Source organism: Eumetopias jubatus, unplaced genomic scaffold (assembly GCF_037043125.1).
Source record: "Eumetopias jubatus isolate StellerSeaLion01/CBP00866 unplaced genomic scaffold, mEumJub1_p1.0 scaffold_7, whole genome shotgun sequence".
Classification (NCBI taxonomy): domain Eukaryota; kingdom Metazoa; phylum Chordata; class Mammalia; order Carnivora; family Otariidae; genus Eumetopias; species Eumetopias jubatus.
In genome coordinates, this window is record NW_028274813.1 from 30524832 (window position 1) to 30542211 (window position 17380).

Consider the following 17380-nt stretch of genomic DNA (forward strand, 5'->3'; position numbering starts at 1 on the left):
TCATTTTTATACCAAGTATAGGGATGGAAAATAGACAATTTCCCAACAACAACAAAAAAGAACCTTCCATGCATTCCTTTCTAACGAGCTACTGGAGAATGCATACCACCAAAGCAAGAGAAGAAGCCAGCAGAGAAAGTGAGGTGCAGGACACACAGGTTAACACAGAAGAGGGATGAGGGTAAAGCTCCTCAGACTGCAAAGGGGGACTCCAGGAGCACGGCTGAGCACCAGACCTAGAGGTTGGGCAGTTGACATCCGGCAGTGTGACTCAGGGCTGTCATCGCCAACTCAGCTGCTGGTGGTGTTACATTGATTTAACTCGAGGACTCACTGCCTGGGGGAACCTGGTCCAGATTCTTATCTGTACTTGGCCAGCTTGCTCATGTGCTGATGAAGCTCCTGCGCACTCCTCCTTGCCCCGCTTACCGGATAGACCAGTGTTTGCTTTGCCCAACCCGAAAACCAGAGGTAGGCTAAGGTCAATTTAGAGCAAGGAAATACAGAGGAGCTCACGCCTGTGTATGTGACCTTATTTGGAAATTGAGTCTTCTTAGATGTAATCAAGTCAAGATGAGGCCGCGCTAGATCAAGACTGGCTCTAATCCAATGACTGGTTTCTGTATAAGAAGAGGGAAGTTTAGATACAGACACACAGAGATGAGCAGGCCATGGGAAGACGCGGAGACAGACACACAGAGGGCACACAGCCAGATGAAGACGTTGGAGTTAATGCTGCCCTGAGCCAAGAAGCACCAAGAATTGCTGGCAGCCACCAGCAACTGGAAGAGGCAGGGAAGGATTCTTCCTTCCTGAGAGCCTTTGAAGGGAGCAGAGCCCTGCCCACACCTTGACTTTGGACTAGAAGTGTAGCCTCCAGAATGGAGAGAGAATAAGTTTCTGTTGTAAGCCACCACATTTGTGCTAGTCATGTTACAGCGCCCTAGAAAACTAGTATGCCCAGCTCCATTTGTACTTTTCCCTCGCTCTTTCCAAACTAAACAGTATCTTATTTAGGGATGTATACATAGGTGGTAAAATAAAAAGGAAAGGAATGAATGACAAAAGTGAGGAAAGGGATATGACAGGGAGGGACACACGGAGCTTCTAATGGACTGGATGGAGTCACAGGAGTTTTCGTCTCCTTTTCTTTAAACCATACATACATTCTTCTATGTGTATATACATTTGACAATAAATTGGGGAGAAAAAAGACTAAACCAAGCAGAGCACGACCCTCAGAAGAGAGGTAGACCAGTTGCTTTCTGGGACAGATAGTGCTGATTCATTCAAACTAAATGAAGGTCTGGGGATGGGAGTCTTGGCGCCAAGGTAAACATTTAGCAAATCAAAGCCCCTTGTGCTAATGGAGATGAATAATAAATAAGAAATCTCAAAATGATAAATCATCAACCAAAGCTAAATTTACCATTACGACATATGGGAGTGTCTCCTCAGTTATGCCAAGTTTTGAGAGCCTGGCCTCCAGCTAAATGATATTAAGTCAGACACCGAGCCCTCTGTGGCCATCCCTGCCTGCCTCATTTCTCCCTCTGATAACCTAACAGGAGCTGGCCTTTTAGGTGGTCTGTATGAAATACCACTGAATCCCATAGAAAAGTCACTCCATTTCTCTATATTCATGGAGGTTCGACATTCATTTTGTTGCAATTTGCCTTTATTCCTCTCAACGCTTCTAAATGTTTCTTTTTTTTTTTTTTTTTGAAGATTTTATTTATTTATTCAACAGAGAGAGACACAGCTTGAGAGGGGACACAAGCAGGGGCAGAGGGAGAGGGAGAGCCGGACTCCCCGCTGAGCAAGGAGCCCGATGTGGGACTTGATCCCAGGACCCTGGGATCATGACCTGAGCCGAAGGCAAACACCTAACGACTGAGCCACCCAGGTGCCCTAAATGTTTCTTTCTAACAGACAGAAGGCCTTAGGCTCAGAGTTTGACCTGTGACAGGATCTACTGAAACTTAATAACAGTTATTTTTGTTTTCATTTTATTTATTTGTACAGGTTAACTGATATTAGAATATTTGTGTTTTTTATTTGTAATATAAAATTTCTTTTAGTAATTTTTAAAAAGTCAACGTAAAGAAAAATATTAAGTAAATGGTGTATAGGTGGTATCCTGATCTGGAAATAATCATGAATAATGTCTGTGGGTTACGGAGGTTTGGAAAACTGCTTATCTTCCTGATTGTAGCAAAACGTAGGCCCCTATTGATGTACACTTTGTCTTGACCTAATATTCAATTTTTTCTTGTATCTTTCCATACAATATGTACAGAAGGCCCTTAAGGGCAGAATCACTAGCTTATCTTCCCTGCGTTCCTGCACCCGACCTGGCAGCAGCTGGGTGTGTTAGTCACCAGTGAACCCTGGCCGTGGTGTTTCTCTCTCTCCAGTCTCAATATCTTGCCTGGTACTCACCGGCTCCCCTTTGTGCCTCAGGGATGGATTGCACTGGGGGGATGCCCCCCCCAACCTCCCCGGCACCCATAGGATGGGAAAGTGGGTAGTCTGAGAAGATGCACAAGATACTTCTTCAGTGAAATAAGTGACCAGTGAGGGGTCAGTTCTTTCAGAGAGTCTGGTTCTGTGCTGGTTCCTGGAGGGAGAACAGTGTGGGTTCCAGAAGAAAGAGAATGGGGTTTTTGCCCTCGAGGAGTCCTGTCCATCACCTTCCGGAGGAGATGATGAGACACGCATGCAGCACTTGGGAATGATTTAAAAGAAGTATATAGTGTTAAATTGTGTGATAGAGGTTTTGGGTGCTGAAGGAATAATTCAGGAAAAGGGGGAGCAGTGAAGACTAGTTAACCAATGACTGTATAGGGATCTGACAGAAATTGAAATAAGCCTGAAAGGCAATAGGATTCCTTTCTGTCCTCTGGATGGCACAGCACATGGAGAGAGATCTGGCTTTGGAACCCATCTCCATTCCTCTCTAACTGTGGGCAACTGACTTAACAGTTCTGTGTCTGATTTAGCATGGGTAACATAGGGAAAATATTTGCACCTACTTCATAGGGTTGATTTAAGGATTAAGGTATTGTATGTGAAGCTCTTTATATACATTATGCAAAGAGCATCATGCCACTACATAGCAAGGGATCAATATGGGTAGCTAGCATTATTAATTTATCAACTATTCCATTTATTTCTACAGCAAAAAAATATTGCATGGTTATCATCTGTCAGGGACTCCCAGGCTTCCCACAGTGACCTCAGTACCTTGGACGCCGAGTCCCATGGCTTACACTTATGTATGAGATGTTTAATCATCAAAGTAACAATAATAGCTGTAGTGTCCCGAGTCCCTGTTTAGGTGTCAGGCACTCTGCTAGGTGCTTCGTTACTACATCACCTTTATTTATTTATTTTTTTTATATAGGAGGAGAAGGAAGTTATTTTTTTAGTTTAATTTATTATTTAATAATTATTATTTAATTTAATTTATATAGGAGGAGAGGGAGTTTATTATTTAAAAAAATTTTTTTACTACATCATCTTTATTTATTTATTTAAAGATTTTATTTATTTATTTGACAGAGAGAGACACAGCGAGAGAGGGAACACAAGCAGGGGGAGTGGGAGAGGGAGAAGCAGCTTCCTGCCGAGCAGGGGGCCCAATGCGGGGCTCGATCCCAGGACTCAGGGATCATGACCTGAGCCGAAAGCAGACGCTTTAACAACTGAGCCACCCAGGCGCCCCTACATCATCTTTAATCTTTATTCCCATTTTATAGAAGTGAGAGTAGAAGTGCAGAGTTTCTAAAACTTGTCCAGGGTCACATGTAGGGTGTCAAGGCTAGGATCTAAATTGTCTGCTTTTTGGGTTTTTTTCTGATCCATCCTGACTCTTGTTACTGTCGCCCTATATCCATTACGTCCCAAATTGAACTTGGCTTCCTCAAAGGGCTTTGCCTTTCAACTTCAATCAGGGGTGCCACCATTCTACTTGTCACCCACATCTGAAAGGCTGGGAACCTCTCCCTTCTCCATCAAGCCTCTCTCTCGGGTTAGTCACTAAGGCTTTTATTTCAGATGCACCTTTTCCTCCCTGTTCCCCGTACCTGGCTAGCCCCCCATTGACTTAGCCTGGACTTGCTCCACTGCCCTACCTGTGAGAGGTGAGCTTTACACAATACACTTGGATGGACTTCATTAGATTTTGATAAAACATTCTTAAATTTTCTAAGAAGTAAAGCACAGTGATTTGTTTTTGCTCTGGCTGTTTGTCAGTGATAGAAGCTCAGAAGGGTCTAACTGCCGTGGTACAGAAGAGTAAGCTGCTGTGATTAGAACCTTTCTCTCCCCAGGGAAAGTGTACTGGGAGGGAGCTACTCCATTCTGTTTTTACAAGTAAAACCTTTTTCTTTAACAAATGGGACAATTGGATAGTCACATGCCAACACATGAGGTTGAACACCATTATGTGATACACAAAAATAAACTAAGAATGGGTCAATGACCTAAATATTAGAGCTGATCCCATAAAACTCTTAAAAGAAAACACAGAGGTAAATCTTCATGAACTTGGATTTGGCAATGGAATCCTTGATGTAATAATCAAAAGCATGACCAACAAAATAAAAAAAAAGATAAAGTGGACTTCATCTAAGTTAAAAGCTTTTGTGCATCCAAGAACATTGTCAGGTAAGTGAAAAGACAGCATACAGAAAGGGCAAAAATATTTGCAAATCATATATTTGATAAGGGTTTAGTACCCAGAATATATAGAAAGAACTCTTATTACTCAAAACAAAAAGACATGTCTTGAAAGAAGATATACAAATGGCAAACAAGCACATGGGAAGATGCTCAGCATCATTAGTCGTTAGGCAAATGCAAGTCAGAACCACAGTGATACACGACTCCACATCCACTAGGAGGGCTATAATTTTTAAAAAGTAAATAAAAAGGAAAATAAGTGTGTTGAGGATGTGGAGAAATTGGAACCCTCATACATTGCTGATGGGGATGTAAAATGGTGCAGCTGCTGTGGAAAACAGCAAACATAGAATTACCAGAAAAACCTGGTAATTCCACTCCTAGGTACATATCCCAAAGGACTGAAAACAGGTCCGGAAACAAATAGATGTACCTATATGTGCATAGCAGCACTACCTTACAATAAGCAAAAGGTGGAAACAGCTCAAATGTCTATCGTGGACAGATGGATAAACAAATTGTGGTATATACATACAAAGGAATATTATTCAACCATAGAAAGGAGTGCCCTGTGGATACTAGCTATTATATAGAGGAAACTTGAGAATATTATGCTATGTGAAATAACCAGATGTGTGACTACCGCATGATTCCATTTGTATAAAATACCTGCAACAGGTAAATCCATAGAAATAGCACATTGATGGCGGTTAGGGGCCGGGTGGAGGGAGAATGGGGAGTGATTGCTGATGAGGGTGGATTTCCTTTTGGGGGGTGATAAAAAATGTTTTGGAACTAGATAGAAATCAAGAGATGTAGCCAGGATTACTAGCTGGCTTCTGATTACAGCCTCTTCTCTTTGCTGAGGTCAGGACCTCAAGGCCAGGGATTTCTAACTCCTATGCCTTCAGGGGTCCAACATATGGGAAACTTGTTTGAAGTCCACTGGATTTAAGGCAGCAGGGAGTGGTGGGTCTAGGTGGAACTGGGCTGGACCTGTACTATCTAAAGGCATTCATATTCAGGCAGATCTTTCCTGGGCTGATTCTTGCCCCATCTCCGTCATTCTACCATCCCTCTTGAGCCATCTGACAGACTGATGTATTTAAAATATCATCTTCACCATGCCATTTGTTTTCTAAAAATCCATTTCCTATAACAGGACCAAAACTTCTTTGCTTCCCCTTCCAGCATAGAATCTGTGGAAGCTCAGCTGGTTCCGTATGTATCATGAAACTGTTACCCTCCTCCCACTCACCCCGTCCCAGCACCTGGAGTTGGGGGGGTGGGTAACAAGACCAAACCCTACTGGCTGTGTAATCGGATGGGCTCACTCCAAATCTTTGGTTTAAGGGTCAGTGGCTGACCATTTCTTTGGCTTAGAAATGCTCAGTGGCTGGTGGCTGCCTCTCTACAGGGAATGGTGAGTTTCTTCAGTGCCAGTGGCCCAGCATGTTTGTCTGTTATCTCTGCTGGCAGAGATGGGGAGAGGGGCACAGAAGAATCTGGAAAGATTTTTGTTATTCAGTGAGATGGAGAAAGTTGATTTTTGTTGTTGTTGTTGTTGTTGTTGTTGTTGTTTTTAATTTGCCCCCAAGCCTTTAAAGGCTTGGATCCATTCAGGTCAGAATGGGGAAGGGTGTGTCAGGGGAGTCAGAGAGGGTGTGGAGGAAGGACACCGAGTCCATTAGATCTAGGGAGGGGCTGGCACTGTTTTCTTTGTGCTTCCAGCTCTGTAGCTCCTTGTAATCCCTCTTCACTGCTGATTTTCTGAGAAGCACGTAGGACACAGAGATCTTTGGCCCACTTCCTTCTAATATGTAGCAATTCAGTGGACGTTTGCAGGCTGGGGACAGAAAGAGGAAAGTACAGTATGTGACTTGAGGGACCTGCCTAAGGTCCTTGCCCTCAAAGGCACCCCCGAGCCCCTCCTTGGTACCCAAAGTATCACCATCACAGATCCCTTTCTTTAGATACTTAAAGAATTTGAGCTCGCCAGGGAATCTTAAATTGCAAAGGCCTCTTGGAGAGGTAAAGGTAAAGCCACCTTAAGAGCCCCTCAGTGGGAGTCAGTGGAGAATCAACCCAGGAAGGGTGTAACCCGGCCCACGTAGGGCTCAGAACTCGTTTTTTTCATTGTTTACCTAGATAGAGTGGCTGGAGGAACTGAGTCAACCTTTTTTTAGTTGTCACTCTGTTTTCAGTGGATTCCTTTCCCCACCCTCCCCATTTGGACTTGAATAGCAGGGATGGGGAGAGACTCCTTTTTCCTTCTCTGAAATCCTGAGTATAGAGCTCTGAATTCTAGGCGGTTCATTGTCGGCCCACAGGAGGTTGTGTTTGCATGGCGCCTTCAGAACCATCCTACTTGTGGAAATGGAGGTCTGGCTTGCATGCATCCACCGCCGGCTCAGAGTTCCTTGGCTTAGCCTACAGCACTTTAGTTAATTAGCGTTTTTGCTCTTTTTAGGAAGATTGGCTCCTGCAAGGGGACACATATCCCTGGAACCTAGGGGAGGTGGCCACCTCAGCTACTGTCCTTGGAGAGCCAAGATGGCTCCACATGTTGGTGCTTTGGTGTTAGACAGGCCCAGAGTATAACTGGTTCGGGGCACTAGTTCTTTCTTCCTGGGTCATATCCACAGAGATTCGTGGGTGTGAACATGTGTGTACCCTCTGACTTCTCCAACTTGTCAGCCGGTCCTCAATGCCTGGGGTTGAGTTCCCAGCTCAAGGGGAAATCTCTATGCCCAAAAGACATGTTTTCTTATAGGCTTAAGTAAAGTGACTTGGAGAGGTTCATGGAAACTGTCCAGGCACAGTCTGAAACCTTGGAAATCCACCATGCACTGCCACTCCTTGTGGTCCAAGAGTGGTTATGGCCCAGGGGTGCCCGGGCAGACAGGAAGCCCAAGTAGGCTCTCCTCAAAGAGGGGGTCAGCTGTGACCTCATGGCTCCTTCCATAGGGTATGAATGGGCTATAAGCCTTGAGGCTTAAGAGAGAGGGCTCTTGAGTCCAGCTGCCTGCAGACTTATTATTAGTTGGTGCTGTATCTCAGTTTCCTCATCTTGTAAAAAGGGTGTGGCAGTGATACCTACCTCCTAAGGTTGTTGTGAGTTAAATATAATGCCTATAAAAGACTTGGCACAAAAATGGATGTATCGTAGGTGCATCTTACCAAAAATGATCCTACCATCAGTCCATGGTAGCTGCCCAGCGAGCCTGAAGGAGAGGACAAGAGTCTGGCAGGAGGGCTCTGTATTCTCTGGTTTTCCTATGATTAATGCAGACTTTCTGGTTTCTCCTGTGTCCTTTCCTTGCCCAGTATTGATCCTCCAGAAGGTGGAGAACGGAGACCTGAGCAACAAGATTCTGAAGATCACTGATTTTGGCCTGGCTCGAGAATGGCATCGAACCACAAAGATGAGCGCAGCAGGAACATATGCTTGGATGGCACCCGAAGTCATTCGTGCCTCCATGTTTTCCAAAGGCAGTGACGTGTGGAGGTAAGGTCCAGAGGCTCAGGGTCAGTGCTCCCCAGGTCTATTTTGGCTGCACGCACGTTTCAGGACTTGGAGAATTGAAGATGTGTAGACTCCCAGGCACCCCAAATAGGTCTAAGTGACCCATTCAAAGCAATCTACAGTAATTCCCAGGTTGGCATGGGACTGTTTCTAATGCCTTCACCTACCCAAAGTCCCTTTAGTGCTGTGGCGGGTACCGTCTCTGTGTGTTGGTGATTGCTCCATAGGAAAGATCTGTAGATCTCAGGGGCAGTGTGCACTCACATCTCTGACGGTAGGGTGGTGAGGGCACCCGGTCATTTCCTAGGAACCTTCTCCAGGGTCATCCTGGCTGCCTTAGCAACTGTGGCTGTTACTGCTGGACCTGTCCCCACTGTAAGCTCTTCAGCTGATGAGTATTCTTTGTGCGATCTCTTTTATTTTGGTGGGTTGGAAATTAGCGTTTCTAGTTGTCTGGTTAACCTTTTAGTCAGGGCTCTGTCTGTTGAACAGTGATATAGAAATGGGAAAAGATGGGTCTCAAGCAGGTACCCAGAACCTCAGAGTCACAGATTCGACCAGCCACCCCGCTAGTAAATATCAGCCAATAGGTCATAAGGACATGGATCTAAAAATCTTGTACTCAAAAAATAAATAAATATATATATATAAATATCTCTTGTATCTATATCTGTCTGTCTATCTATCTGTCTATATCTCGTCTTCGCTGATGGGCGGATGGGCTTCTACAGAGTCTGCATCCTCATGGCTGTGAGATAGTAACATCACCGTGGTCATACCAAAGGAAAGGACTATAGGTTATCATTGTACTTGGTCCATGAATTTGTTTCTTCCTGATGAGTTGTATAAAGTGAGCTTGTGTGTGTATATGATGAGTGTGTATTTATGTTTTTAAAGATTTTATTTGAGAGAGAGAGAAAGCACACACGATTGGGGGCAGAGAAGGAGAGAGAGGAAGGGGGAAAGAATCCCAAGCAGACTCTGCACTGAGCCCGATGTGGGGTTCAGTCTCACAACCTTGAGATCATGACCCGAGCCAAAATCAAGAGTCTGATGTTTAACCAACTGAGCCACCCAGGCACCCGAGTGTGTGTATTTTATATTTTAAATAACAATTTTAATGGGATCTTACACACATTACAGAGTTCACGCTTTGTATAAGAGGGTGCTTTTTAGTAAATTTACCAAATTTGTACCAATCACCATTGTTTAATTGCTAGAGCTGCTATAATAAATTACCAGGTGGCTTTAAAGAATAGACATTTGTAGTCTGGAGGCCAGAAGTCTGAAACTGGTATTTACAGGGCTACACTCCCTCCAGAGACTTTAAGGGAGATTCTGTTCCACATAAGGATTCTGCATATTAGGATGTGGACATATTATTTTAGGACTACCGTTCCAACCACTACACCTGCTATCTCCAGAATATTTTTATCACACCGAAAAGAAACCCAGGGCCTATTAGTAGTCATTCCTGAATCCTGCCTCTCCCTACCCCCAGCAGCTACTAATTTACTTTCTGTCTCCATGGGTTTGCCTATTATAGACATTTCATATACATGGAATCATACAATATATGGTCTTTGTGACTGGCTTCTTTTATCATGTTTTCAAGGTTCATCCATGTTGTAGCATGAGTCAGAACTTTGTTCCTGTTTGTAGCGGAATAATATTCCATTGTATGGAAATTTGTTTATCCATTCATAAGTTGCTGGACATTGGAAGTGTTTCCACTTTTTGGCAGTTGTGAATAATGCTGTTGTGGACATTTTTGTACAAGCTTTTGTGTCAACATATTTTCAGTTCTCTTGAGTATATACCTAGGAGTGGATTTGCCAAGCCATATGGTAATTCTGTGTTTAACTTTTTGAGAAACCACCAAACTGTTTTTTACCACAGCCATGTCATTTTCCATTTTCATTAGCAGTGTAGGAGGGTTCCAATTTCTCTGCATCCTCTCAACACTTATTATATGTCTTTTTAATTACTGCTATGCTGTTAGATATGAAGTGGTATCTCATTGTAGTTTTGGTTTTATTTCCCTAATGTCTACTGATGTTGAATGTCTTTTCATGGCTTATTGGCCATTTGTATATCTTTTCTGGAGATATACAGGTCTCCAGATATAAGGTTTATTGAAATCCTTTACCAATTTTAAAATTGAGTTATTTGTCTTATTTTTAATTTGAAAGAGGTCTTTATATATCCTTAATACAAGTCCCTTATCATATACATGACCTGCAAATATTTTCTCCCTTTGTGGGGTCTCTTTACTTTCTTGATGGTGTTCTTTGAAACACAACATTTTTCATTTTGATGCAGTCCAGTTTATCTGTTTTTTTCTCTGGTTGCTTGTGCTTTTGGTGTCATATTAAGAAACCATACCCTAGGTTATGAATATTTATACCTGTTACCTTCTAAGAGTTACAAAACTTAGCTTTTACATTTAGGTCTGTGTTGTATTTTGAGTTAATTTTTGTATGTGGTGTGAGGTAAGGGGTTTAACTTCATTCTTTTGCTTGTGACTACAGTAGTCCCTCCTTATCAGTGGTTTTGCTTTTTTATGGTTTCATTTACCCATGGTCAACCATGGTCTGGAAGGTCAGACCTATCATCAGAATACCTAACGCTGTATCACAGCGCCTACATCATTCACCTCACTTCATCTCATCACATAGGCTTTTTCATCATCTCACATCATCACAAGAAGAAGGGTGAATATAGAACAATAAGATTTTGAGAGAGAGACAGAGCATATTTATATAACTTTTATTATAGTATATTATAATTCCATTTTATTATTGTTCATTTCTTACTATGCTTAATTTACAAATTAAACTTTATCATAGGTATGTATGTATAGGAAAAAACATATATAGGGTTCTGTGCTACCTGCAGCTTCAGGCATCCACTGAGGGTTTTGAAATGTATCTCCCATGGATAAACGGGGACTTCTGTATTTGTTGAAAAGGCTGTTCTTCTAATTAAATGGTCACCTTTGTCAAAAAGTAATGTACCATAAATGTAAGGGTTTATTTCTGGACTCAGTTATACGCCATTGGTTTATGTATCTATCCTTATGCTGGTACCATTCTAATTTACTGTAGCTTTGTAGTAAGTTTTGAAGTTAGGATGTATGAGTCCTCCAACTTTATTGTTGTTCTTCAAGATTATTTTGGCCATTCTGGGTGCCTTGCATTTCCAAATGAATTTTAGGAGCATTTTGTCAATTTCTCCAAAATAGGCAGTTGAGATTTTGATAGGGATAGTATTAAACCTGTAGATCATTTTGGGGGGTATTGCTATCTTAAAAACATGAAGTCTTTCAATCCATGAACATGGGCTATCTTACTATTTACGTAGGCCTTTTTCAGTTTCTCTTAGTGATGTTTTATAGCTTCTGTATATTGCATCTTATTTTCCCACACATTAATTACAGGGTGAAGTAGCTATTATGAAGAAAAGAGTTTTCTTTCTTTAAAATATCTGACCAGATTTCATTAGGTTGAACTGTGTAGGGATATTCCAGTATTTTCGACCTACAAAAACAGCAATTTCATAGGCTTCAATTTAACACTTTTATTACTTGACTATAGGCTAATGAGAATATTTAATATATTATTTAAACTAAGCCTGTTAAACAAAGAGAACTACATAGGCAGTGGCTTAAATAAGGTAGAAGTGTATTTCTTTTTTAAAGAGTCCAGACTGTGGGTTAGCTGTGCCCCATGAGATCATTTAGAAACCCAGGTTCTTGGGGCACCTGGGTGATTCAGTCTGTTAAGCATCCAACCTTGGTTTGGCTCAGGTCTTGATCTCAGGGTTGTGAGGTTGAGCCCTGCGTCAGGCTCTGCACTGAGCATGGAGTCTGCTTGAGATTCTCTCTCTCCCTCTCCCCCTCCCCCGCTTGTGCTCATGCTTTCTCTCTCTCTTAAAAAAAAGAAAAAGAAACCCAGGTTCTTTCCGGGCCCCTCAGTGCATTGTTCTTGTCTGAATGGTTACATCTCCGTGACTGTTACTTCAGCATTATATTCTGCAGAAACAGAGAAAGAGCTTATTCATTGCAATCAGCTTGTCTTGAATTTGGAGACAACCCAGAAGTTGTGCACATCTCTTCTGTACACACCCCATTGTGTGCTCTTGATTATGTGGGCACACCTGGCTCCAAAGGAGGGAGGCAAATGTAGGCTGTAGCTGGTTAACTGTGTCCAGCTAAAACTCTTATTATGGAAGAAGGGGAGAATGGATTTGGGGGACAGTCAGCCACTTGCCACACTCACCTTCCATGCTGCAGCATTTCCTGCAAGCAGCAATGTATTGGAACCCATTAGATGGGCATTTAATTGCACCTTCCTTGAGCCTACTTACCTAAGTGGCTCCAAATGATCTTGTACCTTTACCAGAGGAAATCTTGTGCCCGTTGCTATATGTACAATATGCATACACTGGTAACAGTATTTACACCTACAAAAATGCTTATTAGCTAGACTCTGTGCTAAATGCTGTGCCTCTTTTTTTTACCTCATTTGTTCCTCACAAGGATCCCCAAAAGTAGAGGATATTATTTCTGTTTTACAGATGAGGTGACAGAGGCTGCGATGGTTTAAGTCACTTGCCTAAGTTCAGCCAGGTGGTAGAGGTAAAGCTGTGAGTAGAACTAGACATGTCTTGGGGCGCCTGGGTGGCTCAGTTGGTTAAGCGTCTGCCTTTGGCTCAGGTCATCCCAGGGTCCTGGGATTGAGCTACAGGCTCAATGGGGAGCTTCTCCCTCTCCTGCTGCTGCTCCCCTGCTTGTGCTCTCTCTTTCTCTGTCAAATAAATAAATAAAATCTTAAAAAAAAAAAAGAACTAGATATGTCTCTTGGAACTTTGTGCTTATAGTCCTATTGCCATTGGTGTACACTTGTTCCTGCACTTTGGGCAGCCTCTTCCAGGATGATTGGCCCACCATGCCTGGGGCCCAGCAAGATGTGCCAGAAAGGGCCCAAGCATGCCTAGGAAGTTGGACAAAGCTCATTCCTGAATTGACTTATAATTCATTTACTCATTCAGGAATTGTTTGTTGAATACTAACTCTGTGCCAGGTACTAGGCTGAGCCTGCGTCCATCTCCCACCCCTCCTGGAACTCCTTGGGGTCTGGGGCCTCTCGGCCTCTGCTGGCGCTCTGAGTTTGTCTTACTGCTTTTCGAGTGTAGTTCTCTGGGCCTCTTCCACATGCTGCGAATGGAGGATATGATGGCAATGGCCCAGATCCTCAACTTTGTACGTTTCCTAATCTGCTTGGATTTAGACCGCCTCAGGAAGAGTAGTTGACGAAACCTTTCCCTCTGGTTGTGCAGTGTAGGGAGCACAGTGGTTAGTGGTTTCCTGCAATGACTTCTTGCCTGGTGTGTGTGGGATGAAGTGGAGGCATTTTAAGCTTTTTAAAATTACAGAAGTAAATATGTTCACCATAGAAAAATATTAGAAAATATGGATAAAAAAAGGAAAAAGAAATCACCGATTACTCACTTCTAAAGATAACCTCTATTAATATTTTGGTGCATTTATTCCTGTTCACATGCTCATCTACCCATCCTTTAAAATGGGATCATTCTGTTTTGTAAGCTGCTTTTGGAATATAATTTAGCATGAGCATATTACCATATCAACATATATTTATTGTGTCAATATATTCATGTGTATATTATATATATTAATAAATAGATCATTTTGAATGAGGTCTAGTTAACAACAAGAATAGTTTTATGTTACTTTACAATTTAGAGTGCTTTCTCATGTGGTAGTTCACCATCTTTGCCAAAGATATTTTTTTAAAGATTTATTTATTTTAGAGAAAGAGAGAGCGAGCAGAGGGGAGGGGCAGAGGGAGATGGCGAGAGAGAGTCTTAAGCAGACTCCATGCTGAGCATGGAGCCCAACTTGGGGCTCCATCTCAGGAGCCAAAATCAGGAGTCAGATGCCTAACCAGCTGCACCACCCAGGTGCGCCTTTGCCAAAGATTACTAAATAGTGTGGTTTCTGGAATGTGGGGTCACAGCTGATTACCAAGTGCAGAAGCCCATTCGAGGGACACCTTCTCCTTTCAGTGTGTGTCTTGGAGACAAGGTAGGTTAATAAGAAAAATCGTCCCAGTCCAGCTCAGGTGTGGGTTTACTGTGCCTTTGGTTGGGCCGCTATCCACTCTGATGCTTTTCCTCACTCTGCAGCCATAGAACACCCCTCACCAACCTGTGACCCACCACACAGTGGGAAGGATTTCCATAGCCCTGGAGGTGGTTAATTACTGACCCAGGGTGCATTCCGCAGGGTTTGGGGCAAGGCTGCAAGGAGTCCTGGGAAATCACTGACAGCACTGTGGAAGCTGGGGGCTGTCTGCTGGGGGAGGGGCTGAGGCAGAGTCTCAGCTGAGCTGGTACTTCCAGGTTGCTTGTACCCGGTCTTGGAAGGGCCTCTTGATCTTCTCTCCATCCCGGTAGGGTATCAGAGTAAGTTAAACCTGAGGTAAATCACGTGGACTGGTTCTGCCCACCTCTCCCTGGGGCTCAGACCCATCCAATGTGTAATTCGTTAGTTCCTTTCTTGGGCTGTATTCCTGCCAAAGGAACGCCAAGGCTTCACTTACATTACCGCCTTCGGTTACAGAAATAAAGAGGAACGTTAGCAGAGGAAACCTAACTGGTCCACTCATTCCCAGAAGGCTTCTTGCCTGAACGCTGGTGTCCCTCAGCAAGACTCTCAGCGGGCTGAGACACGGCGGGCTTTCCCCAAATCCCACCAGAGGCTTTCTTGTTTCGGGCCCTTCCCAAGGGGAAACACACAGCATTCACTAGCCGTACGTGGAAGCTTCTGGAGAAGTGGTAGCCGTTTATTTATCCCTTGCCGTTATTCTATGAGGTAGAAGTGCTGTCTTTGTTGCGCAGGTGAGAAAAGCCGAGGAGCTTCCTTTCCCAGGGCCACACCGCCTGCCGTGAGCGGTAAAGCAGATATTTGACTCAAGTCTGTCTGAATCTTTCTTGAGTAGCATTCCACTGGCTTCTCTTAGTTGTGGGGTCTTTCAAATGGAATGAAATGCAGATGAATAAAGAAAGAAGCCAGGTAAGAGCAGAGCTGCCCTCCTGGAAACTGAGAGGGGTGGAGCCCCTGGCTCCTCCCTCTTCCAGGTGGCCTGAGACTTATCCATGGAAACCATGGGCAGAGCTGAAGCAAGGACACAAACAGGACACATGTTTAGATCTTTGAAACACTCTGCTGTCTTTCCAGGTAGTTAGGGCTCAGACACCCATCATCTTCGCCTAGATAGAAGAGAGGGCTTCTTTGGGACCTTGGGTTTTTATTGCCCAGAGTGGAGGTTGGCAGGAATGCCAGGAGCAGACAACTGAAGATGAGAGTCACTGTAAGCTAGGAATCTTGTCGGCAGTGCTGAGAGTTCTTAGAAGTCACTTGGTAGCAGCTGCCCAGCACCACCGCTGTCTGGACGAGTCACGATAAAGGTTTGGCAGGAAGAATAACAGTGCAATTCTTGGTGTTCGGGGCTTACTCTAGGGCATGCAGTGCAGCCTGCAGGACCGTCTGACCATGCACTTTTTCCCACACCCACCCATCAACTCATTTACTATATGAGTGCCTCCTGTGTACAAGGCTCTGAGCATGCAAAGATTAAACTACTATCCCTGCCCTTGAAGAGCCCGTGGGCTGGCAAACAGATAACCGCTATACATGGCAGCCCAGACAAGGGTTAAGGAACACCTGGGAGTGTCAGGGAAGGCTTCCTAAAGTGTCCAACATGGTTGCCATCAGCCTCAGACAAATCCAGCTCCCTGTCAAGACAAGACCTGCAGCTGTCTACCAGTCTTTTTTTTTTTTTTTTTGGTTGTTGAGATACGTAAAGAAAGTGATGGTATTTGGAGCACTCACCAAGAGAAAGCCATTGTCCAAGGAGACTGGCCAGGCCACTCTGGGGGGCCATTTGTAGGGATCTTCTGGGATGCCCTGGTGCATTGGTTGGCCTGTTGCTCTTCTTTGGAGCCATGCCAGGCCACTTAGGATTCTTTGAGGGCAAGGCATGCCTTGTACATGCTGACCCCTGTCTCTGGATCTCTGTCTTCCTTTACCTAGCAGTCAGGGTTTAGCTGTCTCCTGCCCTTACCCTGGTGTGGCCAGGAGCCTGTCGGATCTCTTTGTACACTCATGGTATCTCTCTTGTGACTCATCTCTGTGTCCTAATTGACGTCTTTTCTGTTCCTCTCATTAGTGTCTTTGTGGACAAGATCCGTACCCTGCATCCCAGTGCCCGACATTGAGCTTGATGCATAGTAAATCTTTAGTAGATGTGTAAAATGAATGAATACATGATGGTGCATTTGAATTTGATCTTGAAAGACGATTAGAGTTTACTAAGCAGAGAAATGGTAGAAGGGGATCCTAGAGAGAAGGAATTGAGATTTGGTCCAGGGTCCACAATGACTTATTCCATGTATGCCCTAAACTTCCTGAAACTTGCTTTCTCATCTGCAGAATGGTGATATTTATCTTGCAGGTTCATGGTAGGGATTCAAGATGATGTTATAAATGTCTTAGCACCTTGTCCATACAAAGTACCATGATGAAATAGATATTGGGCTTACTTTTTTTTTTAATTAAGTAATCTCTGTGCCCAACATCAAGAGTCACCTGCTGTACCAGCTGAGCCATGTGTTGTTTTAAAATAACATGACTTTGTTGGTTGTAAACTACTGATGAGTGTTTTTTAAAAATTTGAGGTTTGTGTTGAAAATACAAGGAGAGCCACTCTTCAAACTGTTCGTGGCGTTATGGTTGCTTGTCCTGGGAGGATTGTTGTTCCTGGAAGGATTGAACACTACATGATTTTGCCTTCTTCTGATTGTGAATTCATAGAATAATTATTCTAAGCTTAGTACTCCCCATTCTCTGACTCACAGGACATGTGAAAGGAAATTCTTCATGTGGATTTGAAAGGTTGGGAGGAAACTGAGGTCCTCACAGCTGACCCACTGCTCTGCTCTTCCCATGTAGGCCACCCCTTGTGTGACTTTCCCCTTTGAATTACACACAGGTCTCTGTTAACTGATCAGGGGTGGGAATCTATCCAACCTAGTGGGCATTTAAAGAAACCTGTTACAAGAGCAAAATCCATTTGTTGAAAG

At 43.6% G+C, this 17380-nt stretch overlaps 1 protein-coding gene across 2 annotated transcripts in view; it reads left to right on the forward strand.

Moving 5' to 3' along the window:
• The window catches only part of MAP3K9 (mitogen-activated protein kinase kinase kinase 9), a 78016-nt gene that overhangs the window by 37550 nt on the left and 23086 nt on the right, over positions 1–17380 (forward strand). Inside the window, exons 1-2 of one of the 2 annotated variants that reach the window (XM_088024559.1) lie at positions 1764–1906; positions 8014–8194. In XM_088024559.1, coding sequence (XP_087880685.1) covers positions 8112–8194 — 83 coding nt within the window. In that variant the 5' untranslated portion in view covers positions 1764–1906; positions 8014–8111. Of the gene's footprint in view, positions 1–1763; positions 1907–8013; positions 8195–17380 lie in introns of those variants that run through there. The other variant, XM_028100867.2, reaches the window with a different exon arrangement.